The sequence below is a fragment of the Bos grunniens genome, chromosome 14, assembly GCF_055505025.1.
Source record: "Bos grunniens cultivar Pamir isolate PY7600 chromosome 14, Bosgru_T2T1.0, whole genome shotgun sequence".
Classification (NCBI taxonomy): Eukaryota; Metazoa; Chordata; class Mammalia; order Artiodactyla; family Bovidae; genus Bos; species Bos grunniens.
Window position 1 is genome coordinate 62,441,897 of NC_141178.1, and position 26,663 is coordinate 62,468,559.

The 26,663-nt window shown below is 47.1% G+C and overlaps 1 protein-coding gene across 1 annotated transcript; it reads left to right on the forward strand.

Moving 5' to 3' along the window:
- Positions 1 to 10,969: 10,969 nt before the first annotated feature.
- Positions 10,970 to 14,577, forward strand: SNAI2 (snail family transcriptional repressor 2). The gene is made up of 3 exons (XM_086335481.1): positions 10,970 to 11,166; positions 11,854 to 12,399; positions 13,327 to 14,577. The coding sequence occupies exons 1-3, from the start codon at positions 11,088 to 11,090 to the stop codon at positions 13,506 to 13,508; spliced, it is 807 nt and encodes a 268-aa protein (XP_086191607.1). The 5' UTR covers positions 10,970 to 11,087; the 3' UTR covers positions 13,509 to 14,577.
- The last annotated feature ends 12,086 nt before the right edge of the window (positions 14,578 to 26,663 follow it).

Consider the following 26,663-nt stretch of genomic DNA (forward strand, 5'->3'; position numbering starts at 1 on the left):
CCAAAGAATGCTCAAACTACCACACAATTACACTCATCTCACATGCTAGTAAAGTAATGCTTAAAATTCTCCAAGCCAGGCTTCAGCAATAAGTGAACCGTGAACTTCCTGATGTTCAAGCTGGTTTTAGAAAAGGCAGAGGAACCAGAGATCAAATTGCCCACATCCGTTGGATTATCAAAAAAACAAGAGTTCCAGAAAAAACATCTATTTCTGCTTTATTGACTATGCCAAAGCCTTTGACTGTGTGGATCACAATAAACTGTGGAAAATTCTGAAAGGGATGGGAATACCAGACCACCTGATCTGCCTCTTGAGAAACCTATATGCAGGTTAGGAAGCAACAGTTAAAACTGGACATGGAACAACAGACTGGTTCCAAATAGGAAAAGGAGTTTGTCAAGGCTGCATATTGTCACCCTGCTTATTTAACTTATATGCAGAGTACATCATGAGAAACGCTGGGCTGGAAGGAGCACAAGCTGGAATCAAGATTGCCGGGAGAAATATCAATAACCTCAGATATGCAGATGACACCACCCTTATGGCAGAAAGTGAAGAGGAACCAAAAAACCTCTTGGTGAAAGTGAAAGAGGAGAGTGAAAAAGTTGGGTTAAAGCTCAACATTCAGAAAACTAAGATCATGGCATCTGGTCCCATCACTTCATGGCAAATAGATGGAGAAACAGTAGAAATACTGTCAGACTTTATTTTGGGGGGCTCCAAAATCACTGCAGATGGTGACTGCAGCCATGAGATTAAAAGACGCTTACTCCTTGGAAGGAAAGTTATGACCAATCTAGATAGCATATTAAAAAGCAAAGACATTACTTTGCCAACAAAGGTCCGTCTAGTCAAGGCTATGGTTTTTCCTGTGGTCATGTATGGATGTGAGAGTTGGACTGTGAAGAAGGCTGAGCGCTGAAGAAATGATGCTTTTGAACTGTGGTGTTGGAGAAGACTCTTGAGAGTCCCTTGGACTGCAAGGAGGTCCAACCAGTCCATTCTAAAGGAGATCAGTCCTGGGTGTTCATTGGAAGGACTGATGCTGAAGCTGAAACTCCAATACTTTGGCCACCTCACACGAAGAGTTGACTCATTGGAAAAGACCCTGATGCTGGGAGGGATTGGGGGCAGGAGGAGAAGGGGACGACAGAGGATGAGATGGCTGGATGGCATCACTGACTCGATGGACATGCGTTTGGGTAAACTCCAGGAGTTGGTGATGGACAGGGAGGCCTGGCGTGCTGCGATACATGGGGTTGCAAAGAGTCGGACAGGACTGAGCGACTGAACTCAACTGAACTGAAATAACAGGAAGGGAACACAGCTCCACCCATGAACAGAATATTGGATTAAGATTTACTGAACATGGTCCCGCCCATCAGAACAAGGCCCAATTTGCCCCTCAGTCAGTCTCTCCCATCAGGAAGCTTCCATAAGCCTCTTACCCTTTTCCATCAGAGGGCAGACAGACTGAAAATCACAATCACAGAAAACTAACAAATCTGATCACATGGACCACAGCCTTGTCTAACTCTATGAAAGTATGAGCCATGGTGTGGGGCCACCCAAGATGGAAGGGTCATGGTGGAGAGTTCTGACAAAACGTGGTCGACTGGAGAAGGGAATGGCAAACCACTTCAGTATTCTTGCCTTGAGAACCCCATGAACAGTATGAAAAGGCAAAATGATAGGATACTGAAAGAGGAACTCCCCAGGTCGGTAAGTGCCCAATATGCTACTGGAGATCAGTGGAGAAATAACTCCAGAAAGAATGAAGGGATGGAGCCAAAGCAAAAATGACACCCAGTTGTGGATGTGACTAGTGATGGAAGTAAAATCCGATGCTATAAAGAGAAATATTGCATAGAAACTTGGAATGTTAGGTCTATGAATCAAGGCAGATTGGAAGTGGTCAAACAGGAGATGGCAAGAGTGAACATCAATATTTTAGGAATCAGAGAACTAAAATGGACTGGAATGGGTGGATTTAACTCAGATGACCATTATATCTACTACTGTGGGCAGGAATCCCTTAGAAGAAATGGAGTAGCCATCATACTCAACGAAAGAGTCTGAAATGCAGTACTTGGATGCAATCTCAAAAATGACAGAATGATCTCTGTTTGTTTCCAAGGAAAACCATTCAGTATCACAGTAATTCAAGTCTATACCCCAACCAGTAATGCTGAAGAAGCTGAAGTTGAACAGTTCTATGAAGACCTACAAGACCTTCTATAACTGACACCCAAAAAGGATGTCCTTTTCAATATAGGGGACTGGAATGCAAAAGTAAGAAGTGAAGAAATACCTGGAATAACAGACAAATTTGGCCTTGGAGTACAGAATGAAGCAGGGCAAAGGCTAATAGTGTTTTGCCAAGAGAATGCACTGGTCATAGCAAACACCCTCTTCCAACAACACAAGAGAAGATTCTACATGTGGACATCACCAGATGGTCAATACTGAAACCATATTGATTATATTCTTTGCTGCCAAAGATGGAGAAGTTCTATACAGTCAGCAAAAATAAGACTGGGAGCTGATTGTGGCTCAGATCATGAACTCCTTATTGCCAAATTCAGACTTAAATTGAAGAAAGTAAGGAAAACCACTAGACCATTCAGGTATAAACTAAATCAAATCCCTTACAATATATAGTAGAAGTGACAAATGCCAAATTCAGACTTAAATTGAAGAAAGTAGGGAAAACCACTAGACCATTCAGGTATGACCTAAATCAAATCCCTTACAATATATAGTAGAAGTGACAAATAGTTTCAAGGGATTAGATCTGATAGACAGAGTGCCTGAAGAACTATGAATAGAGGTTCATGACACTGTACAGGAGGCAGGGATCAAAACCATCCCCAAGAAAAAGAAATGGAAAAATGCAAAATGGCTATCTGAGGAGGCCTTACAAATAACTGTGAAAAGAAGAGAAGCGAAAAGCAAAGGAGAAAAGGATATATATATATATATACCCATTTGAATGCAGAGTTCCAAAGAATAGCAAAGAGAGAAAAGAAAGCCTTCCTCAGTGATTAGTGCAAAGAAATAGAGGGAAACAACAGAATGGGGAAGACTAGAGATCTCTTCAAGAAAATTAGAGATACCAAGGGAACATTTCATGCAAAGATGGGCTCAATAAAGGACAGAAATGGTATGGACCTAACAGAAGCAGAAGATATTAAGAAGAGGTGGCAAGAATATACAGAAGAACTATTCAAAAAAGATCTTCATGACCCAGATAACCACGATGTTGTGATCACCAACCTAGAACCAGACATCCTGGAATGTGAAGTCAAGTGGGCCTTAGAAAGCATCACTACGAACAAAGATAGTGGAGGTGATAGAATTCCAGTCGAGCTATTTCAAATCCTATAAGATGATGCTGTGAAAGTGCTGCACTCAATATGCCAGCAAATCTGGAAAACAGCAGTGGCCACAGGACTGGAAAAAGTCAGTTTTCATTCCAACCCCAAAGAAAGGCAATGCCAAAGAATGCTCAGACTACTGCACAATTGCACCATTTCACACACTAGTAAAGTAATGCTCAAAATTCTCCAAGCCAGGCTTCAACAGTATGTGAACCATGAAATTCCAGATGTTCAAATTGGTTTTAGAAAAGGCAGATGAACCAGAGAGCAAATGGCCAACATCTGCTGGATCAACAAAAAAGCAAGAGAGTTCCAAAAAAACATCTGCTTTATTGACTATGCCAAAGCCTTTGACTGTGTGGACCACAACAAACTCTGAAAATACTTAAAGAGATAGGAATACCAGACCACCTGACTTGCCTCTTGAGAAATCTGTATGCAGGTCAGAAAGCAACAGTTAGAACTGGACATGGAGCAACAGACTGGTTCCAAATAGGGAAAGGAGTACGTCAAGGCTGGATATTGTCACCCTGCTTATTTAACTTATATGCAGAGTACATCATGAGAAATGCTGGGCTGGATGAAGCACAAGATGGAATCAAGATTGCTGGGAGAAATATCAATAACCTCAGATACGCAGAAGACACCACCCTTGTGGCAGAAAGCAAAGAAAAACTAAAGAGCCTTTTGTTGAAAATGAAAGAGGACAGTGAAAAAGTTAACTTAAAATTCAACATTAAGAAAACTCAGATCATGGCATCTGGTCCCATCACTTCATGGCAAATAGATGGGGAAACAGTGGAAACAATAACAGACTTTATTTTGGGGGGCTCAAAAATCACTGCAGATGGTGACTGCAGCCATAAAATTAAAAGATGCTTGTTCCTTGGAAGAAAAGTTATGACCAACCTAGACAGCATATTAAAAAGCAGAGACATTACTTTGCCAACAAAGGCCCATCTAGTCAAAGCTATGGTTTTTCCAGTAGTCATGTAAGAGTTGGACTATAAAGAAAGCTGAGTGCCAAAGAATTGACGCTTTTGAACTTGGTGTTGGAAAAGACTCTTGAGAGTCCCTTGGACTGCAAGGAGATCCAACCAGTCCATCCTAAAGGAAATCAGTCCTGAATATTCATTGGAAGGACTGATGCTGAAGCTGAAACTCCAATACTTTGGCCACCTGATGCAAAGAACTGACTTATTGGAAAAGACCCTGATGCTGGGAAAGATTGAAGGTGGGTGGAGAAGGGGACGACAGAGGATAAGACGGTTGGATGGCATCACCAACTCAATGATATGAGTTTGAGTAAACTCCAGGAGTTGGTGATGGACAGGAAGGCCTGGCATGCTGCAGTCCATGGGGTCACAATGAGTCGGACACAATGGAGCAACTGAACTGAACTGAACTGATTCCAAGTACAAAGGGAAAAAAGCAGCACAATCCTATCCTTAAAAAAGAATAAACAGCACATAGGTTGTTGTTCAGTCATTCGGTCGTGTCCGACTTTTTGCAGCCGCATGGACTGCAGAATGCCAGGTTTCCCTGTGCCTTACCATCTCCCGGAGTTTGTTGAAACTCATGTTCATTGAGTCAGTGATGCCATCCACCCATCTCGTCCTCTGCACATAGGACTGGCTTCCAAACTGGTTGGAATCAAGTGGGCAGTGCACTAAACTTTCCGTAGGGCCCTGCAGTCACTGGGCTTCCACCCCTGTGTGGAGGGGTTCAGCCCTGCCTCCTCCCAGTAGGTTTCTCTAGGGAGGGGCCCCCAGGGGTCTGCATTTGGGGAGCCTTCCTCACAGGGCACCTACCCACTTTCCTCCGTTGCTTAATCCTGGGGCATCATCCATGTTGACTTTCAACATCGTAGTGTCAAGTTGGGGCTTCCCTGGGGCTCAGGGGTGACACTCGCCAGCACAGAGTCTCCATTCTGACACAGCACGGCTTTGATCCATGTCATGGAGACAACAGGGACAGCCGACTCTGAGCCCTCCAGAATCAGGGACCTGGCCTCAGTCTACATGTTTAAAGGTCATGGCTACCAGGAACCCGTTTCCTTTCTCTTCCTTAGTGTAACTGGACAAATATACATCATCATCTTCTTAAGAACTGCGGGATGTTTATGTTGTACCAGGGGGTCAGCATGGTTGTAGGTGCCCGCAGGAGGGACTGAGTGGGGCTGGGGGGCCTGCCACACCCACGTGGCCAGTCCCATGAGAACACAGGTTTGTCCCGTGCTTTGGCAGGTGTCAGGGCAGAGGGACTATGTCCCCACCTCGGAGACAGCCCCATCCTCACGTGTCATGATATCCATGAGTATAACCTACTCATGAGCCAGATCAGGCTGTTTGAAGTGCTCCCCCAAAACAGCTCAGTGTCCAGGAGCGTCTCCCTGCCAGTGATCATAAAGAGCAAACCAAAAACTGGAGTCTGGGAAGACCAGACTGAGCTGTGCTCCTTGTCCTGTAAGCTGCCCCTTACACAGAGGCTGTCCCGCTGGGGTGTGTGGGGTCCAAGTCCTCCTTCACACTCAGAACCCAAGTCCCTCTGCCCTCTCCTTCCACAAGTGAGGGTCTCTCCTGGGTGGAGGCACGACTGCCATCTCAGCGGCACCTGCTGTTTCCTGCAATCTCTGCATAGCGCCAGGACATCTGATGTGCAGGAGGAGAGGAGGTAACCGAAATTAACCATGCAGGTGGCATCCTCACAGAGGCATTGGGCTGGACCCCCTCCTGGGCGAGGGAGGACAGAGGAGGACAGGATGCTAAATGCACAGGAGTTCTGAAGTTGAGGATCATTCTTTCTATTGTGATGCCTTTAAATGCTTTGGAGGAGGGTCTGCAGATGAATCACATCCCAGCATAAGGTGGCCTGGCTCCTGGCACCGTGGAGACCCCTGTGCGTGCCTTATCTGGAGACCAGCAGCGTCAGATCTAATCCCAGTAAGGCTGAGAAGGTGCACACCTGGGCAGGGCCACACCTCACCTTCTTGGCCAAGGGCCAAGGGGAAGTCCTGCCTCGGACCCCCAGTTCCCGTGCTTCAGCCCCTCCCACACTCAGTTCCCAGTCCCAATGCGAGGTTTCCTCATGATAGCCCAGATCAACCACAATCACCCTGCTCACCAACATGTAAGGGATATAACGCGTCTGTAAACACCACCTGTGTTTCTACAAACCAAGTAAGCCATCGTTAATTCAGAATAGAGTTTTTTAAAAAGTCAGGGTTTAAATAACAGTCTCCTGAAATTGGGGCAATTACAAAATGAGGTCAAGTTCCTGTCCTGGGTGTGCAGACTGTTGGCCCACCATCAGGTGACAGGCTTTGCTAGAGTCTAAAAAGGAAAGCAGACACTCACCAGCAGGGGTCGCTGTGCACCCACAGATCCCGGAGCCGCGGAGCGGAGGACAAACACCCTCTCTGCAGTCTTTCCTGTTCCTCTAACTGCAGAGTCCACAAGTACAAAGAGGACACCGGGGGCCCGGATGTCTGACCTTGAATGACACAGTAACCGCGGGGCAGCCGCCAGAGGCAAGAGGGACTCGAAAACCGTAGCTGGAAATGAGGCTCAGAATCCAAGGGATTCAACACAAAATGCATCTCACGCTGCCCCCACACTCAGCAAGATTTTCTGTTTGGTATCAGATGTACAGCATTTGTGGTGTCTCCTGACCACATCAGAGCCAGATGGACACACACAGAACCTGTGGCTGGGACACTGGCATTGGAGGCCCCGGACACCCAGGAAGGACGAACACCGACATACCACACAGGACAGAGTTCCCAGACAGCATGCTTCCCCATGGTTCCTTACTCCGGCTCTCCCTTGCACACGCACACACACACAGGCTCACGCTGACGTCCCTGAGCAGACACACATGTGTACCTGAGTTCCATCCACGTCCCTGGAGGAAAGGGACCCTGCTTGTCACGAAGCTCAGAACATCTTAGCAGAACCCGACACACACTCTGATTGTCTCCCTTCTGCCTTGGGAAATATTTGTCCCCACATCACCATAAGAGAAATAAAGGAAGAGTACCAAACATAGTTTACAGACAGACACACCCAGGAACCCAAGGGAACGTTTACTTCTCTTTCAGGCACTGGTTGACTTTACCTGAAGCTGAGTTCCATCATGAGTTAGAACAACACATACACATACATCTGTGTACAAACACAGACACACACAACACCATGAGGCCGCTCACGTTTGTCATTCAAACTTCAAAGTTCAGTATCACGACCACTTTGTTACTGTCTAAATAGTTAAGAAGTTAGCTGCACGCTCTAATATTCTCTGGATATCACAGTCAAACCAGTGACATTCCATGACTGCATGTTTTTCAACAGAGGTAATCCCGCCCCCACCCACACCAGGGTAATGGCCCAAACTGAAGTCAGAAAAGACGCCATGGTCTCAGGAGCTGGTTCTCTGCCTTGGCTGAGCTGTGGCTTCTTCTGGAGCTGGAATCACTCCGTTTCCTTAGCTCAGTATCTGTACTGCTGCTCCCATACCTGAGGACCTACCTGCGCACAAATCTTCCTGCAAAGTACACAAACCTGAGATGCACTCCCAAACTTCATGCATTTACTTTATTCCCCGAGTTGGCAAGGCGAGAATATGTCTTTCACAGAAAAGCCTGGGTCTGGGAGAAACCCCAGTGGTACAGGGAGCCGTGGGGAAGGGGTGGGCCCCCACGAGGTCACAGAGTTGTCTACAAGTCTTCTCCATCAGCTTCTTCAGAAAACAGAGCAAAGGAGAGACTGCCTGCTAGGCCACATCAGGTCCTGCCTGATAAACTTCGTGATGAGTAAGGACCCAGGTGATGTGGGCCTCCCCACAGATCACAGGTAAGGCGAGGCACTCCTGCCAGTGGGACTCAGCCACAGGGCGGGTATTGTTAGAGCCCCACTTCCTCCAGGAGAACAGAGATTCTCTGGGGAGTTGGGGCCAGGGAGCCCTGACACTGCCCTCGGACCATCCACCCGGCCCTCATGTCTCTGCCCCACAGTGGGCTGAGCCTTGTCCCCACTTTGTCCCTTGTCAGGAGGGCACACCTGTGCCCCCAGCTACTCCCTGGCTGGGCTGCGAGTCAGTAACATCTCAGGACAAGTGTCCTTCCTCACTGTTCCTGGCCACCTGAGCCATCAGCCCAGGACTGGTTTCTTGCAGAACAGGACCCAGGTTGGGAGTGTGCTGCCCCAATGACACGTGTAAGCCAGGGGTCCTTGCCTCCATGCAGGGCTCTGTGCTGGGCAGTGACCGCCCCAGTATCATGTGTAAGCCAGGGGCCCGTGCCTCCATGCAGGGCTCTGTCCTGGGCAGTCACTGCCCCCACGTGGAAGCCAGGGGTCCATGCCTCCATGCAGGGCTCTGTCCTGGGCAGTGACTGGGCCAGTTTCTGGCCCACAGGAGAGGAACTTCCACAGGTCTGAGCAGAATCCCTGAAGTGGGTCTTCTTGAGGGGGGGTGTCCCAATGATCCCCTCCATCCTGCCATCCTCACCAGCCCCAGGGTGTTTCAGCGGGGCACCTGTGCCCTGACTCACCTGGGGCTGGCCCTTCCTGCAGCAGAGCGGACCTCACACGGGCCTGGCAGACCTGTGCGAGAACAAGCCTCAGACAGGCTCCTGACACCCTTGCCGCCCGGCAGGCGCGGGAACACGTCCCGACTCTGCCCGATGTCCACGTGATGAGGCATCTGTAACCCAGATTCAAGGGTTTTCCCTTGAGTGAAATACTGTTCAACTCTTAGAGCAGATTGTTCACATACACACTTAAGCAGGTCATCCTGTGCCGTAATTATCAACCAACAAACAAACACCAGAATGCCTCCAGCCCCCTCACTGTGCTGAGCAGACTCTGGGTGGAGCTGAAGGAGGAAGTCAGTGCATTGGCATCTGGGTTTTCTCAAGGGGGTCGCGTCCCTGAGAAAGTGCCTCCTGCAGGAAACGGGCTGGGAGGGGCGAGAAGAGCTCCTTTCCCAATAAACTGGCCAATCTGAAATCAAAGTGCTAGTCTCTCAGTCGAGTCCAACTCTTTGAAACCCACCCCATGGATTGTAGCCTGCCAGGCTCCTCTGTGCATGGAATTCTCCAGGCAAGAATACTGGAGTGAGTAGCCACTCCCTCATAAAACAGAAGTTCGGAAAGTTGCTCTGGGTTTATCCTGCAGTTCACAGTTTGTGGAGGACTCTGATGCATATTCATATTTTCCTGGCACCCATGAAAACTGCTTCTTTCAACATAAAGGTTCATCTAAATTCCTTTCTCTGGTGTTTGAACCAGTGACTGTTGGGAGGAAGGTAAAGGGATCCTCCACAATAGCGAGGCAGCTGGGGCCCCGCCCTCCCTGCCGCCTCACCGCAAGATTAAGAAGTTATGTGCCAGACATGCGCCTTCCTCTTGCAAGTCTTGACTTCAACTGTTATTTTTCCACTTGTTTTTTTTTTTTTTTTCTCCTAGCACCTGTTCGAATCAAGGGTAGAGTGGTCTGATTGCAAATTTGTTCTTTCCTTAATTTTTAAGCAAGAGGTGGAAAGGAGAAGAGATGCTTGAAAACATGGTTGAAATGTCGTTTTTACAACCAGCCACTCTAGTGTATTTTTAGACTCAATACCGTACACAAAATCAAGGTGTTTCTGCTAGTTGCCCGGCTAGTATAGAAACTTAACCAAGCGCTACAGAGGAGGCACCCTTTCCTTAAAAACGCCACACAGGAGAGTGGCAGAGAGATGATGCGGTGACTTTATACTGAAAAAGGCACCACAGAAAGCAAATAAATGTTTGAAACTATTATCCCTAAGGGCCCATTCACGCTTTTTTCCATTTAAAAAAAAAAAAAAAAACCACCTAGTGATGCATGAAAAGATAGAAGCGCTTCTCAGAGGCCTCTGGGAGAGCGTTCCAGATTCCCACGACAGGGACCTTAGTTCATCCTTCCCTCTCATCCTGGGGTCCCGCTTCTCCCTGGACGTGGGTCCTTCGGGGGCCACAAAGCGCTTCTTTCAAGCCCCGATGTTAACAAGTGACACGACCGCTTTATTTCCCGAGGAAGCGCCCTCCTACCCCCAGCCGCCGGGACACGAAGCGCATCCCCAGCGCGCGAAGCAGACGGGTCTCGACCCGGGCTGCCCCCTTGCAGGCCCGCGGCTCACTCACTGGGGCTTTGTCCTCGCCGCTACCTTCCTTTTTCAAAAGCCAGGAGTGAATTGCTCTGTCCCTGTGCGCGCCAAAGCTCTCCAAAGCCGCGAGGCTCCGGGAGCCCAGAGCCCAGCCTTCCCAGCCGGCGCGGAACCCGCACCTGAAAGCCAGGCCCGGCGGCGGACCCAGCGCGCCCGGAGCAAGGACGCCCGGCTCTGCGCTCAGGAAGGAAAACGACCTCTCCCGAAAAGACTGAAGCACTTTTTTCCTCTCCACTGAAAGCCCGGGGCACAGCCCATTTTGAACCAGAATAATTTAGTCTGACAACAGATTCCTCCTCTGCTCACAGCTGGCCCAGAGGGAGGAGCTGAAATCTGAACCTCTCGGCTGTGATTGGACCCTTCTCGCGAAAGAGAGGAAAAAAAGGCCTCCCCGCCGCCACCGCGGGCTCAGTCCGCGAGGAGCCCGCGACCTGGCGGCGCCGCGCGCGCACCTGCGGGGCAGAGATGCTGTAGGACCGCGCGCCCCGCGCCCAGCGCTCCGCGCCCCGCGCCGCCGCCAGGATGCCGCGCTCCTTCCTGGTCAAGAAGCATTTCAACGCCTCCAAGAAGCCCAACTACAGCGAGCTGGACACACACACAGGTAAGGGAAGGCCAGATGTCCGCATCTCAGTCTGTAAATAGGTAACGACAGGGGTGTGCCGCCGCTCGACTTTGATACTAAAGAGCAGGACACCCAGGCTGTCTGCTCCCGAAAGAGCGGTCCTTCCTCAGATCGTTCGGGCTCGGGTTTAATTCAAAACTTCCACACTCTGAGCTGGCGAGGAGAACTTCCCTGGGCTCTTGCGACGTCACGTTCCGCAGCGTGTACATACTTGCATAATGAGGACGTGGAGGCTGGGTGAGGCAGTGCGTGAACGTTGAATTATTGCCTTTTTCATGTAATAAGGCTCCTTTTCTCCAGAAAGAGGCTTGATTTACGCCAATCCTTGTACTTACCGGCGTGAGCCAAGCAAGCAGCCCACGCATAAGATGGAAGAGAACTTTTCTGTATCTTTAGAAAGTGGGTAGGTTTCCCTCTGCACTCGCTGGTCGCAGGGCTGGGCAGCCCCCCACACTCGCTCGTATGCGGGGCCAGGGATTGGGGGGTGCACAAATGAGCCTTAAGCGCAGTGACCGCGAGCAGCAGCGGCGGAAAACTTATGTCCTCCCAGCGCCTGACTGCTCCTGGGGAGTCTGTCTCCTCGTTCCCTGCGCGTGCAGCCTGGCTCTTCTCTGCGCTTTCACGGTGCCCTCTGTCTCACGCCCCGCTCCTCTCCTCTCTCCGCAGTGATTATCTCCCCGTGTCTCTACGAGGGCTACCCCGTGCCTGTCATCCCACAGCCGGAGGTCCTCAGGTCGGGAGCCTACAGCCCCATCGCCGTGTGGACCACCGCCTCTCCCTTCCACGCCCCGCTGCCCGCTGGCCTCTCCCCTCTGTCCGGATACCCCGCATCCTTGGGGCGCGTGAGTCCCCCTCCTCCGTCCGACACCTCATCCAAGGACCACAGCGGCTCCGAAAGCCCCATTAGCGACGAAGAAGAAAGGCTACAGTCCAAGCTTTCAGACCCCCACGCCATCGAAGCTGAAAAATTTCAGTGCAATTTATGCAATAAAACCTATTCGACCTTCTCAGGGCTGGGCAAACACAAGCAGCTGCACTGTGACGCCCAGTCCAGGAAATCCTTCAGCTGTAAGTACTGTGACAAGGAATACGTGAGCCTGGGCGCCCTCAAGATGCACATTCGGACGCACACCTTACCTTGTGTCTGCAAGATCTGCGGCAAGGCGTTCTCCAGACCCTGGTTACTGCAAGGACACATCAGAACTCACACTGGTAAGAGAAACACATAGTCAGGGTGTCGCCATCCAGCAGAAGGAAGCTCTGGGCTGGCTGTCCGATTTGCCTTAAGTGGTGACACAGTACTTTTGATGATGTATGTTCGGTTTTAGCTACTTCCTGACGACTCAAAAAGTCGTCAGAGCACAAAGGACTCTACTGCTTGCTAACAGCCTCTGCTCCCGAGACTGCAAACAGCATTTAGACTTTGGAAAGTTAGATTCAGGAGGTTTGGTCTCAAAGATCAGTTAGCAAATCAGGAGAGATGTGCTTGGACGTGTGTTCAGTTAAATGTCTCCCAATGATTAGCAAATACGGATGTTGTTCTCCCAATCAATTGATTAGGCAGACAGACCGATGAAATTTTTGGTTCTTGGGTTTTTGTTAGCTACATTCTTGCCGTGCTGTCTCTCACCCACAGCAAGTTGGATAGTGAGAGCTGAATTTGCTTTCCGTTGTTTGCTTTTGTTTTGTTTTTGCTGCTGAGTTTTCTATTCCTAGCACAAAATCACCCTGCCAGGAGCGGGGGCACTCACCCAGGCTTAGTCATAATACAGAAGGAGGGAAAAGGGGAACTGTTGGGAAACCTGGGGAGGAGCTGGCCGTTAGCTGCACCTGCCGAAGAGGAGAGCTTGAACAAGCCAAGTCCTAGGACGACAGGAATTATTTCTGCAGGACTGGCAGCAGCAATTATATATTTTTTTAATTTTTTAAATTGTATTTTTTTTTAAGTGCAACTTTCACATTTGTCTTAAAGGGCCAGACATTGAAACAAATATTGATTAAGGGGGATTTGAATCAAGTTTTGCTCCTTCTCATGCTTTTGGCAAAGTGTGAAGATTGCTCGTAAGCCTCTTCTGGATCTGCATTTCCTCTGAAAACACTGACCATCTTTCTTTCTCCCCACCCCGCCCCACCCCCCAGGGGAGAAGCCTTTTTCCTGCTCTCACTGCAGCAGGGCCTTCGCAGACAGGTCCAACCTGAGGGCTCACCTGCAGACGCACTCGGACGTCAAGAAATACCAGTGCAAGAGTTGCTCCAAAACCTTCTCGCGGATGTCCCTCCTGCACAAGCACGAGGAGTCTGGCTGCTGTGCGGCGCACTAGTGACACAGCCCCTGTTTACTCGTGCAGACGCCTTTCTTGTTCACTTGTCACGCATTTTACTTGTCCCTCCACCTCTGAGCGACAAGTAAAAGTCCTAAGGCATTTTGTCTTGTGCTGACAAACCCGAATAATATGTATAGACACACACACACACACACACACACAGCTGCCAGGGCAGGGGATTCCATGTGCATCAGATTAATCCTTTCCATGTGAAATTTAAAATGACCGTGTATTTACTGACCGTTAGATGGAGAGGATAAAAGACAAGAATCTTGCTCTTCTGAGATGAAGCAAAAAGCACATTGCATCTTTCCTTACTAAGAAAGAATGCAAAGATTTACTTTGCTGCCAAAGCATTTCAACTGAAAAGAACAGTGTTGCCTTGTACGGGATTTGTAATAGATTTTCCTATAGGACAAGAATCTGCCAGACACTATCTCAGGTGCCTTATAAAGTATTCCAAGTTCACTTTATTACATGTGTCATGTCTGGTCACCATCCTTGAACTGAAGCCTACTTTGTTACCTGTCGTACTTTAAACTTTGTTTTTGAGGGAGAGAGGGAGAAGGAAATAGAGAAAGAACAAGAAGGAAAAACACAAGAGAATGTATTAAAAGTGTTTTTTTCTTCTTTTTTGGCCAATAAATAGTATGTGCCTTTGGGAGTCGGGAAAGACTATTTTGAACATTCCTGGTGCATACTCCATGTCTTATGTTTTAAAAGATTTTTAATGATTTTCTAAAATCAACTAAAGATGGGAATAAGTGCAACAAAGGATTTTTAGAAACTCTGTGATGTACTTAAACAACTTTAAATGCATACAACAAATGCAATCCACAACTGCACCCCTTCTAGCTGTCTTTTTAGTTAACTGTATAGTTGATGAGTCCATGTAAATTTGTGTTTATTTTTATATGATTGAATGAGTTTTGTATGAAAGTGAAAAGTTGTCTATAGCCAATGCCTATAAACAACCTGAAGACTTGTGAAATTTACATTTCTTTTAAAAAAAAAAAACAGTTTTCAAGGTTCTTTTTTACAATAAACATTTTTGATTTAAAATCTATTGTTTGTATGCTCTCAGAAACTTTACTTACTTCATAATTAGTTCAAACAACTATATAAAGAGCTGCTTCTTTTGTTAATAAGAGATAAAGTGAATGGTGTTCATTATGAATATCAACTGTTAGTTTATGTGTTCGATTATAGTAAAGCCAGTAATTTTTTTTTACTCTTAAGATAATACTGTTACATTCAGAAAGATAACATCTTACTGGGAGTTTGTTAGCATGCCTCTTTAACAAAAATCACACTTTCTGAGTGCTAAGAATATTTACCTTACTGATAGTCAAGAATATCTTTCAAAACTTTTTATTTTTGATGACTTTGATTGTGTTGGCTTTATGAAATCAAATTATAGTCACTGGTTATAATTAATGTCTGCCACCAGAACAGTTTAAGGACTTAAGAAATGTCATTAATGATATATAAGAAGAAAAATAGAGCATCTGCATGAAAAGATCAGGAAAAAGATTTATTTATAGTAGTAGACTTATAAATTACACAGGTTGGAAAATTAAGTCATTCAAAGAAAGCCCCACATCTAGTGGGTTAAGATAATCAGCAGTCTGACAGGTGCATGGCTAAGAAAGAGAAGATCGGGGTTTCTTTTTATGGTATTTTGAAGAGGCCCCCACTCAAACCCACCTACAAGCACATGCTTACCAAACACAGTGGACTGGCTCACAATCAGGATGCTAAACCACCGTCACAGGCGCTGTGACAGTCACCACCCCATGTATTTAAATCCAGACTCAAACCCATGTTGAGCAGGGTTCCTGCCACCATTAATCACGTCTCTCTGGTTTGCTCAGAACTCAAAGAATTATTTTTCCTTCTAATGTCCTTGTGATACAAACAAAAGCCAGAACCAGTATCTCAAAGACATTAGCAATACCAACATATCCCCTAGATGTTCAGATACATCCCCATGTATGTTACATTTAAGATTTAGCCGACATATAAAAAGAGAGTGTGTTGACCAAAAAACCCCTCAATTTCATATTGTTTAATTTTTTCTTATCTCAGGACATAGCTCTCAAAAGCAAAATTATTTGAAGAGCAATTTATAAATGTAACAGCGATGGCTGCTGTCTTATCTGGGGCATTCTCAAGTCAAGAAAAGACTGCTTTAGTTTGTGTATGTGGTGTATAAACGATGCCCGGAAGCTTGCAGGCCAGGTAATAAGTAGAAATGTCTCACAAGGACACGTGTAAGTGAGGCAGGCAGCATCATTGTGGCCTTATCGTTGGTCCTCCCAGAACGACATGACTCGCTTTCCTTTCCTGTCTGTAGATCTGCTGGCATCTCCTTTCCTGGTGTACAAAACACAAACATTATTTTCTAAGGGGAAAAGCTATTCCTTTGTTTAATTTCCTAGTGAAGAATTACTGGTAATATGTTTGCAATATTATATACTTTTTGCAGTACATATAAAATGTGTATTTCTGCTTTGTCCTCACAATTTTCATTCCATTCATGATTTAAATATTCTACTTTCATTAATGTCATGAGTTTGAAGTACAGTACATCAATTAGATATTGAGATTTTCTATAGGCATAACTCAGTAATTTTTTAGAATTTTCAGCTTTTCTATGAGGTCTTTGCACATCCTGTAATACATAAGACCTGGTTTGGATGTCACATACTTTGAATACTTCCCCAAATTCGATCTTTCTGAAAGAGTTGTATCATTTACAATGTGGTGCTAATCTCCCTGAAGGGCGGTTTCTCAAAACCTTTTTCCCTCACTAGACAGAGCACCTTAAAATAAACTCACAGCAGCCAGTACATTGTCTAGAACACAGACATTAATGCATGTTTGTTGAATGAATAAGTGAATTAAAATAATAGAAATTGGTGAAAATGGCCTGCAGACCTAAAATACATTTAACATATTTCCCTTTACTGCAAAAAGTCTTGATAATCTTTGAGAGATCCTCTAGGCAAATGTGCTGGTGAGTCTCCTAACTTAGTGATGCCAGCCTCCCGCCAACAGGGCAGATGCTTCAAACAGGGGATAAGGGGCAAGTGCACCTGGACCAGGTTTGATGGACTTTCTGAGAACCTGAGCTTTGAAAACTATGGTTTCAATAAACAGGATGTGTTCTAAGGAGCCTACTCAGGATCCATCCTTGTTCCCTATAGTACGAGACAGAGTGGCACAGTAGGAGGAGTCCCAGCTTTTATTTTCAGCTTATATGTTTATATTATTGGTTTTATGTCCTTCTGCAACCTAACCCCTCGGCACCCCGTTTCCTGAAGTTTCAAGGAGGATGAGACCCGCGGGGTCACAACCGCGGCCCGACAGTCTCGGGCACGGTGTCCGCAGTGCTCCCACTCCACACACAGCCAAACCTGCTCCCTGCTCAGATGTCCCTCACCCGGTCACCTCCAGTGGCCACAGTGTCTCTGTGCAGCTGGTCTTTTACGGCTACAAAGATTAAACTCCGAGTTTGGAAAACGGAGCCAGGGCAGCAGAGGTCACGAGCTGCAGAACTGAAATCCAAACCCGAATTCTGCAGCTTTCCAGACCTGCTTCTTCCGCTGCCCTTGGGAGGAAGGGCCTCTGGAGCACCCGGGTCGTGGGCACCCGTGTCGCAGGCACACGGCAGGCAGAGGCCTCTGGAAGCCCAAGAGGACGTGCTCCTAGATCACACAGCGCAGGGCTGAGCTCAGGAACCATCGTAACTCGGGGATTACACAATCACGTCCAACAATCTCCAGAGGCATTTCCCAACTCGGCTGGAGAAGCCCTGTTGGCCCCACTTCCTGCAGGGCCGCCTGGCAGGGCCCGCTCCCCACGGCTCCCCTGCGCCCTCCTGGGGCCACGAGCCACTTCCTCCCCCCACCCCCACCCTGGCAAGCTGGAAGGCAGCTGGTCTCCATCCTCGGCCGTTAACACTTCATCTTCTGAAGGCCACTACGGCTCCCTCTCACACCCACACTCCTCACCCGGCTTTTATCTCCAGAGACAACAAGGCTTCCAAGGCAAACATCCTTTCTTTCACCACTAAAATGTGGACACTCCAGGGTAATGAGGCAATTATAATTGTGAAAAGTCGAAGGCTTCCCTGGCTGACATCCACTTCCAAGGAGTTGCTCCTAGTTTAGATACGGGAAGTGTTCTGAGCAAAACTCACTTAAGAATGAGTGTCCTGTCATCACGGGGAGCAAGGATTCTCGAGTGAGACGGCTTTTCTCTCCTTCTTATCTTCCCACCGGGGGCAGATGGAGAGCAGAAAGACTCCCCTCACCTGAGACAGACACACACAGAGGGGAAAATCCTCTCGTTTCATTTGCATTGGTAGAAGTACATGTCCACAACCACAGGGCCTGAGCTCTGGGCTAAGTGAGGGCCGGCCCCTCAGGCCTCCAGGAAGTAATCATTACCCTGTGGACGGCGTGCACGGAAAAAGCAGCGAGCCTGGCAGGACTTCCGCCCTGGCCCGCAGCCAGACCCCAGACAATGAGCGATCAGCAGAGGAAACGGCCCCGCATCCCTGGCCTGGGACCCCAGAGAGGCCGGCAGGGTATTTATAGCCGTGAGTGGGAAGGCTGCTGCCCACAGGAGCCGGTGCACTGGTACAGCCTATGCACTCGCTCACTGAGGTAGGCTCCTCTGCTTAAGATCCACTCAGCCAGTTGTTTGGGAGATGATCTGTGAGTTATCACTAACTAGTTTTCTTAGACAACGTCGGGGTACGGTCAGGATGGGGAGAAGGATGGATGACCTTCTCCCAGGGTTTGTTCTGGGCTGGAACTTGCCCCACCCCTCCCAGGGAAGAACTTCTGCTTCTGCAGAATCAGCAGGTAGCAAGAGCTGGTTGTAGAAAGTGGGAAGAAAGACTCAGGCAAAGTGAAATAGTGAGACATTCTTCTAACAAAGACAATGAATGAGCATCATATTTCTCCTGAGTTCCAGCTTCTGCCTGTAGACGCTCAGATGAGCAGAGTCGGAGCTCTCCTGTGATGCATGAGTTTTTTATTCAGACTTGGCAGAAAGAATGGTGAAAGAGGCTAAGGTCCTCACAGCCCCCACCTCTCAGATCTCTGTGAGCTGTGGTCATCCTGGGGTCTGGGGTGGGGCAGGGCCTGGGAGTCTGCATTTCTAGCTGGCTCCCAGGTGTTAGGCTGACCCTTGAACATCACCCCATGGTGTCAGGCTGTGACCACACTCAGCTCCCAGCCCCACCAAGATGAGGGTGGTAAAAACAGGACTACACAGATGTCTAGTGAAGCGGCTCCTCTCCTCCAGGCCACCTGATGCAAAGCACCAACACATTGGAAAAGACCCTGATGCTGGGAAAGATAGAAGGCAGGAGGAGAAAGGGGTAACAGAGGATGAGATGGTTGGATGGCATCACCAACTCAATAGACTTGAGTTTGAGCAAACTTCAGCAGATAGTGAAGGACAAGGAAGCCTGGCATGTCCATGGGTTGCGAAGAGTCAGACATGACTTAATGACTGAATAGCAAAACACATACCAGCTGCTTCCACTCCCACTCCAAGACTGGGCCTTGCTATCTGCAGAGAAGCTTAAATGTGATTTCAGCCCAAAGGGAGAAAACCACCCACACTGGCAAGGCTGATGGGGCAGGTCCAGCCTGGACTGCTCCCCTGGCCCTCAGGTAGGCTCCTACCTGAGTACCATGGAACTCCTCTAGGAATGCTCACAGCCAGCTTGGGGAGCAACTGCACAGGCTTCTCCTGCCCAATTACCTTGTGTCTTTTACAGACATTTGACATCCTGCCAAGTGGAAATTAGTTGATGTATTTTTTCTCTAGTTCCTAGGTTACTTTTACTATGTTGTTTTAATTTAATTACGTATTACTTACTAATACTTACATAAAATTTCAAATAGGCACTCTTAGGAGAAAATGATTTTTTATAAACTGATGGCAAATAATTCTTTTCTCTGTTAATTTTTTCCCCCATAATAGCCAAACTCATCCAAAATACAATAAAAGGATGACAGACAATTAAACTGAGGATCATTTTACTCTCTATCATTGAATAAGGAATATATAATAATAATCAGTTGATCCTTGAACAACACAGGTTTGAATTGCATGGGTCCATTTATAAATGCGGAGAAGGCAATGGCACCCCACTCCAGCACTCTTGCCTGGAAAATCCCATGGATGGAGGAGCCTGGTGGGCTACAGTCCATGGGGTCGAGAAGAGTCGGACACGACTGAGCGACTTCACTTTCACTTTTCACTTTCATGCATTGGAGAAGGCAATGGCACCCCACTCCAGCACTCTTGCCTGGAAACTCCCATGGATGGAGGAGCCTGGTGGGCTGCCGTCTATGGGGTCGCACAGAGTCGGACACGACTGAAGCGACTTAGCATAGCATTTATAAATGGATTGTTTTCACTACACACTGTGGCTCCTCACAGTCCATGACTGGTTGAATCCACAGACTCTGGGGTCACCTGTAAAATTATACACAGATTTTCATCTATGGGCAGTTTGGCACCCCTCACCCCTACCTGTGTTGTTCAAGGGTCAGCTGTGTGTATAATGAAGGATTCCTTATTTCTTTTTTTTTTAAACTTTGAAGAGATTTTTTTAATTCAGTTCAGTTCAGTTCAGTCGCTCAGTCGTGTCCGACTCTTTGCGACCCCATGAATCGCAGCACGCCAGGCCTCCCTGTCCATCACCATCTCCCGGAGTTCACTCAAACTCACGTCTATCGAGTCGGTGATGCCATCCAGCCATCTCATCCTCTGTCGTTTCCTTTTCCTCCTGCCCCAAATCCCTCCCAGCATCAGAGTCTTTTCCAATGAGTCAGCTCTTTGCATGAGGTGGCCAAAGTACTGGAGTTTCAGCTTTAGCATCATTCCTTCCAAAGAACACCCAGGGCTGATCTCCTTTAGAATGGACTGGTTGGATCTCCTTGCAGTCCAAGGGACTCTCAAGAGTCTTCTCCAACACCACAGTTCAGAAGATTCAATTCTTCAGCAGTCAGCTTTCTTCACAGTCCAACTCTCACATCCATACATGACCACTAGAAAAACCATAGCCTTGACTAGACAGACCTTTGTTGGCAAAGTAATGTCTCTGCTTTTCAATATGCTGTCTAGGTTGGTCATAACTTTTCTTCCAAGGAGTAAGCGTCTTTTAATCTCATGGCTGCAGTCACCATCTGCAGTGATTTTGGAGCCCAAAATTAAAGTCTGACACTATTTCCACTGTTTCCCCATCTATTTCCCATGAAGTGATGGGACCAGATGCCATGATCTTCATTTTCTGGATGTTGAGCTTTAAGCCAACTTTTTCACTCTCCTCTTTCAATTTCATCAAGAGGCTTTTTAGTTCCTCTTTACTTTCTGCCATAAGGGTGGTGTCATCTGCATATCTGAGGTTATTGATATTTCTTCCGCAGTCTTGATTCCAGCTTGAGCTTCTTCCAGCCCAGCATTTCTCATGATGTACTCTGCATATGAGTTAAATAAGCAGGGTGACAATATACAGCCTTGACATCCTCCTTTTCCTATTTGGAACCAGTCTGTTGTTCCATGTAGAACACGGAATCAGAATGGCTTTAGACATTTCAACAATACTGGACATTTGAAGATAAAGGAACAGTAATTTCAAAATCAAAAGAAAACTCTCTCCAGTCTAGAATTTTACACCCAGCCAAACAATCACAAATGAAGGAGCTATGAAGAGCATCTTCCATATGCAAGGGCTCAGAACATTATTCCATACACCCTTTCACAGGAAGCAGTAATCTTTTGTGCCTATTTCTTACATTAAGTACCATTTGAAGGATAAACTTCACATTATTGACCATATATCCATCACTTTGTGTTCTCTTATTTTATGGAGTAAATTTATTTTAAAACCATGTTTGTCAAAACAAAAGAGAATACAGATCACCACGTCTTAAGCCTATAGGTCTAAAGGAAGTAAAGGAGTGAATTATAATGGGGCAAATTCAGCAGAAATTACCTGAAAGTAAGAACCAGTGTCAGATTTGGGGAATGACACAGAGAAGAAAATGGTTACCCACTCCAGCGTTCTTGCCTCAGGAATTCCACAGATAGAGGAGCCTAGCAGGCTATAGGACGTGGAGTTGCGCACAACCATATGACTTACACACACACATGCACACAATACAAAATGCCATAAAGCATCACAAGGTGCTGCACTGGCCTACGGCAGGCATCTTTGTCAGGGTGGCCATTGACCAGGTGCAGTTAGTCCAGGTGCAGTTAGTCCCGTCTTGCTTAACTTGAGCTTTGGGTGGTCACTGGGAGGTCTACCTGCCACCCCTGACAGGGGAATAGATGCTGTGGTCTGACCCAGGTCAAGGCACTGAGAGCACTTGGGTGTCTGTGTGCCTGTGGAGCTTTGAGGTCCTGCCCTCCTCCTGGCTGTGCTTCAGGGCTTGCTCAGCTCTGGGCATCACCACAGGTTATATGTGCTATAGATAAAAGCAATATTCTGAGTCCAGGCCCAAAATGCACACCTGGTCCCCTCTGAAGCACACTAACCACAGTCCCCCTTCCTGTCTCCTATGGAAAGAGAGGATGATGGCTGGACCTGCAGCATCCCTGGGGGGACCAGAGGCCCTTCCAACCTCCATGTGTCCTGAAGACAGACACACAGACAGGTGAGAGGCCCAGTAAGAGTATCTCCAGCATTGGGGGTAAGGTGGATGGAGAAGAAGGGGTCCCAGGGCCATGGAGAGCACTGCTGGTTATTGGCTGCTTAGTGGCTCTCGGATTTGAAAGAGCATTGGAATCATGGGAAGATCCCCTGAAGGAGTAAATGGCAACCCACTCCAGTATTCTTGCCTGGGAAATCCCATGAACAGAAGAGCCTGGCAGGCTATAGTCCATGGGGTCACCAAGAGTCAGATACGACTTAGCGACTAAGCACGGAATCAGCAAAAGACTGGTGGAAACACGCATTGTCCCCCGAACTTGGAATTAGAAGGTTGGCAGGGGACCGAAGGTCCTGCATGTCTCCCAAGCTCCAAAATAAGGCTGGTACAGCTGGTCAGGGTCCTGAGCCCCTGCAGTTCGTGATGGGATTAGAGTTAGGACTTGTGCACAAGTTCAGGATCATTCTCTTGCTCACTCCAGTTCATCGCATCCCACTGCTTGCTGAGCAAGCCGGGTCCTAGACTCTCAATGGAAGGGACTGTTAGAGCAGACCATCCCCCCAGTGAAAGAATGGAAAGGAAACAGCACACACTTGTTCTGAATGATTCCAAATTCTTTACAAATTTCTTTCTAGCACAGCAGCTTTCAGAAAGTTTGAAATTCAGCTGAAAAGTACATTATATATATATATAGTATTTAAGTATATTATATATTAATATATTATATATCATATGGTATAATAGATATTAAGCTGAAATTAAGCTGATATCATATAAAATTCAGGTTGTAGGGGTGGAGCTTCTTAGCACAATAAAAACAACTTTACAGGACAAAAGAGAAAGAAAATGATAGAGGCCTTAGCTACAAAGATTTCTTTATAATGCATAATAAATGAAACTGAGTGAGAATCCAGGCGTTTGGCTCATATGCCACAATTTTAAAGTCATTTTCTTGCATTTGTAAGCTAGCCTGAATGGGCCTGTCTGCCGTAATCAGGCTTCCACTGTGGGACGAATGCTGATCAGAGAAGGATTTCCCTCCACGAACCCAGCCAGACATGCCCTTCTTGGATTCTGTGCTTTCAACCAAAGACGTAAAAGGGTCTTTGTATTACTGCTTTCCTGAGGCAATAAAAAGGCAATAAAAAAGAATTAGGAGAAAAGACGATTTTGAAATGTAACTTTTAGTTTTTTTACCATTTAGGAAAATCTGGAGGCCTTCAGGATGGAGCCGCTGCCAGGGTGCCGGCTGGACCCAGGAAGGGAGCGTCCTCACCGGGGCGCCAGCCTGGTCCTCTACTCCTGCCAACATGAAAGAGCCCGGGTACCTTTCCGGGGAGGCGTCCTGATCGACCTTAAAGGCAGCCACTCTCTTTTTTCAACTTTGATCTTAAACAAGGAAGGGGCATCATTTTCATTTATCCTGCAAAACTGCCATCCTGCAACACATCAGTGACATGACTTTTTAAAGGAACCGATGGCTGCAGCTCTGTTGTAACCTAGGCAGTTCTGGTTTGTGGTCCTAGCACAGAGGCGGGGGTAGGTGTGCAGGGCTCTGTGGCCCTGGCTGACCAGGCTCGACCCCCAACCCAAGCCGGTCTAGTGCTCCCCCTCCCTCAGCCGCCGTGAGGACGGTTCTTGACCCTGGGTGGGTGAGGAGTGCAGGCCATAGTGTCTCACACAGCAGGGCTCAGCACACTTTTTTCCTTCAGATTGAACCTGGTTTTCAATCTATAGACACCAGTTCTCAGGAGAAAGCTGAAAACAATTTTTCTCCAATGAGAAAGTGATTCTATCCTTGTCTATTAGAAAGAGATGCTCCCTCCCCTTCAGCAGCCTTCCTTTCCTGCTCTGGGCAGTTAACAAGACCACCTGAGATGGGTGTGATGTGGGCCTTCACCATGCGGTCATCACAGGTCAGAATCTGCCCCCAGCAGCCCACGAGCTGTCTCACCCAGAACAATGCAAGAAGCTGAGAAGTCAGAAGGATATTTCTCAGACTCACAAACCATAAAAACATACAAAAAACTCTCCATCCAATGAGTTTGTCAAGAACTTTGAAAAGTTTTCACTTTCTGTATAATGAGTTTATATAAAGTGCACACTTAAATGAGAGTATCTCACTTCTGAAATCAGAAAAGAAACACTTTGAAAAGTCCAGAACAGATGCTTCATATCCCATGCTGTGACCAGGTTTCCTTTCTGTGTTCTATACCTGTTATCTGGGTCTATATCAAAGATAAAGTGATTTCTAAAACCAAAGTCAATTTCATTCCATCAGAAGGATTAAAATGATGTGCAGCAGAGAAGTGTCTTGAAGCAAAGTTGAGAAAGGAAGTTTAGATGTCTCACTTATCTTTTTCATGAATGTGTGAATTCCACTCTTATACACCCCCAACTGGATGTTGCACAAGGGCAGCGAGTGAGCAGGACACCCCGACCCTTCAGTTGGAAGTGAAGCCAATGTGTGGCTGTCACAACACCAGTGATGACCCCACAAGATCAGAAAGTCGCCAGCAAACCCACTCCAGAAGTCAGGGATGGGGGCTGGTCCCCTGCTTTCCTGGGATGGACGACAGGTCCCCCACAGGCCCCGGGCTTTACCCCAAGCTTCTCTTCTGCCCTTCAACAGTGCAGCTGAGCTGAATGAAGGAAGAAAAGCCATGTGGGGTTGATGGATGATCCTCCTTGTTGTCCTTTTTGGCTTTTTCCTAGAAGCTAACCCAGTTAATCCAGTGAAATGCCAACCACCAATCCTTATTGCTCACAAAAGACGGACAACATGACTCACACCTGTTCGGGTCTCTGTTTTACTCTCTTTCCCGTAAAAAGCTAAAAATAAAGAAAATAATATGAAACATATATACATATATGGAATCACTTTGCTGCACAGTAGAAATTAAAGCAATATTGTAAATTGACTATTTAAAGTTGAAACTGTTAGCTGCTTAGTCTTGTCCAACTCTTTGTGACCCCATGGACTCTTCTGTCCACAGAAATCTCCAAGCAAGAAAACTGGGTGGGTAGCCATTCACTTCTCCAGAGATCTTCTGGACCCAAGGATCAAAACTTGGCTTTCTGCATTGGCAGGTGGATTCTTTACCATCTGAGCCACCAGGAAAGCTCAGATCAACTATGCTGTGCTAAGTCACTTCAGTCGTGTCTGACCCTGTGTGACCCCATAGACGGTAGCCTACCAGGCTCCCCCGTCCCTGGGATTCTCCAGGCAAGAACACTGGAGTGGGGTGCCATTGCCTTCTCCGCAAATCAACTATACTTCAATAAAATAAATTTGTAAAAAAAAAAAAAGTAAAAAATAAAATGAAACCATTCCTGGCTTTGAGATTGAGATTGCCAATGCTCAACATGATCAGTTGTTGTTGTTGTCATTGTTCAGTCACTAATTCAAGTCTCTTTGTGACCCCACGGACTGCAGCACGCCTGGCTTCCCTGACCTTTACTATCTCCGAGAGTTTGCTCAAACTCATATCCATTTAGTCAATGATGGTATCCAACCACCTCATCCTCTGTCGCCTTCTTCTCCTCCTGCCCTCAATCTTTCCCAGCAATTGTGAATCCCACCAAGCACAACTCAGTGGAATTCAAACCGCAGCTGAATCCATAGAAGACATCAGATGAAAGAAAAACTCAGTAACCATATCAGCAAATCAGTACTGTTTCTTGTTGGCCAAATGGGCTTTTCATATACAGTAACCACAGGACCATATTTCATCAAGGAATAAGTAAGCAGAAGACTCTGAAGCTGTGAGGAACTGCTGTTGAATTCATTTTCCATCACTTGTAACTTTTACTAAATGAAAGGATCCAGAAAACTGACATGTCTTCCACAAAACACCATGGCCAATCCATCAATTGTATTGGATAATGCTTCCTGATGGGCTATTTATGTTCTGATTGGTGGACTCAGGTGGTAAAGAATCCTGTTGCAATTCAGGTAAACTAGGGTTCAATTCCTGGGTCAGGAAGATCCCCTGGAGAAGGGTATGGCAATTCTCAAGTATTCTTACCTGAGAATCCCATCAACAGAGGAGCCTGGCAGGCTACAGTCCAAGGGCCACAAAGAGTTGGACAAGATTTAGTGACTAACACAGGGAGAAAGGTTAGCAGACCCTGTGCCCTAACATCAATGAGTCTTAGAAAATCCAGAAAATGTCTGCACTGGGGGTTGTGTAGGGACGTTCAAATAATTCTGACCCAAATGTAGATGTCTCTACGTGAGAATACCTTATATGGCTGTGGCTTTAGGCTCCAGTCTGATGAACCAGGAAAATGAGTATGAGAGCAGTGCCAACCCACTGGCCCGACTCCAGGGACAAACGAGTCTACTGGGTGAGGAGAGACTGAGTCTTTGCTGTGCTTCCATGGACATAGCCCACCCTCCCCACAGTCGGGTGAAGGGCGGCAGAGAGCTTTCCCGTCTTCCTCTGATAAAGCAAAGCATAGTCAT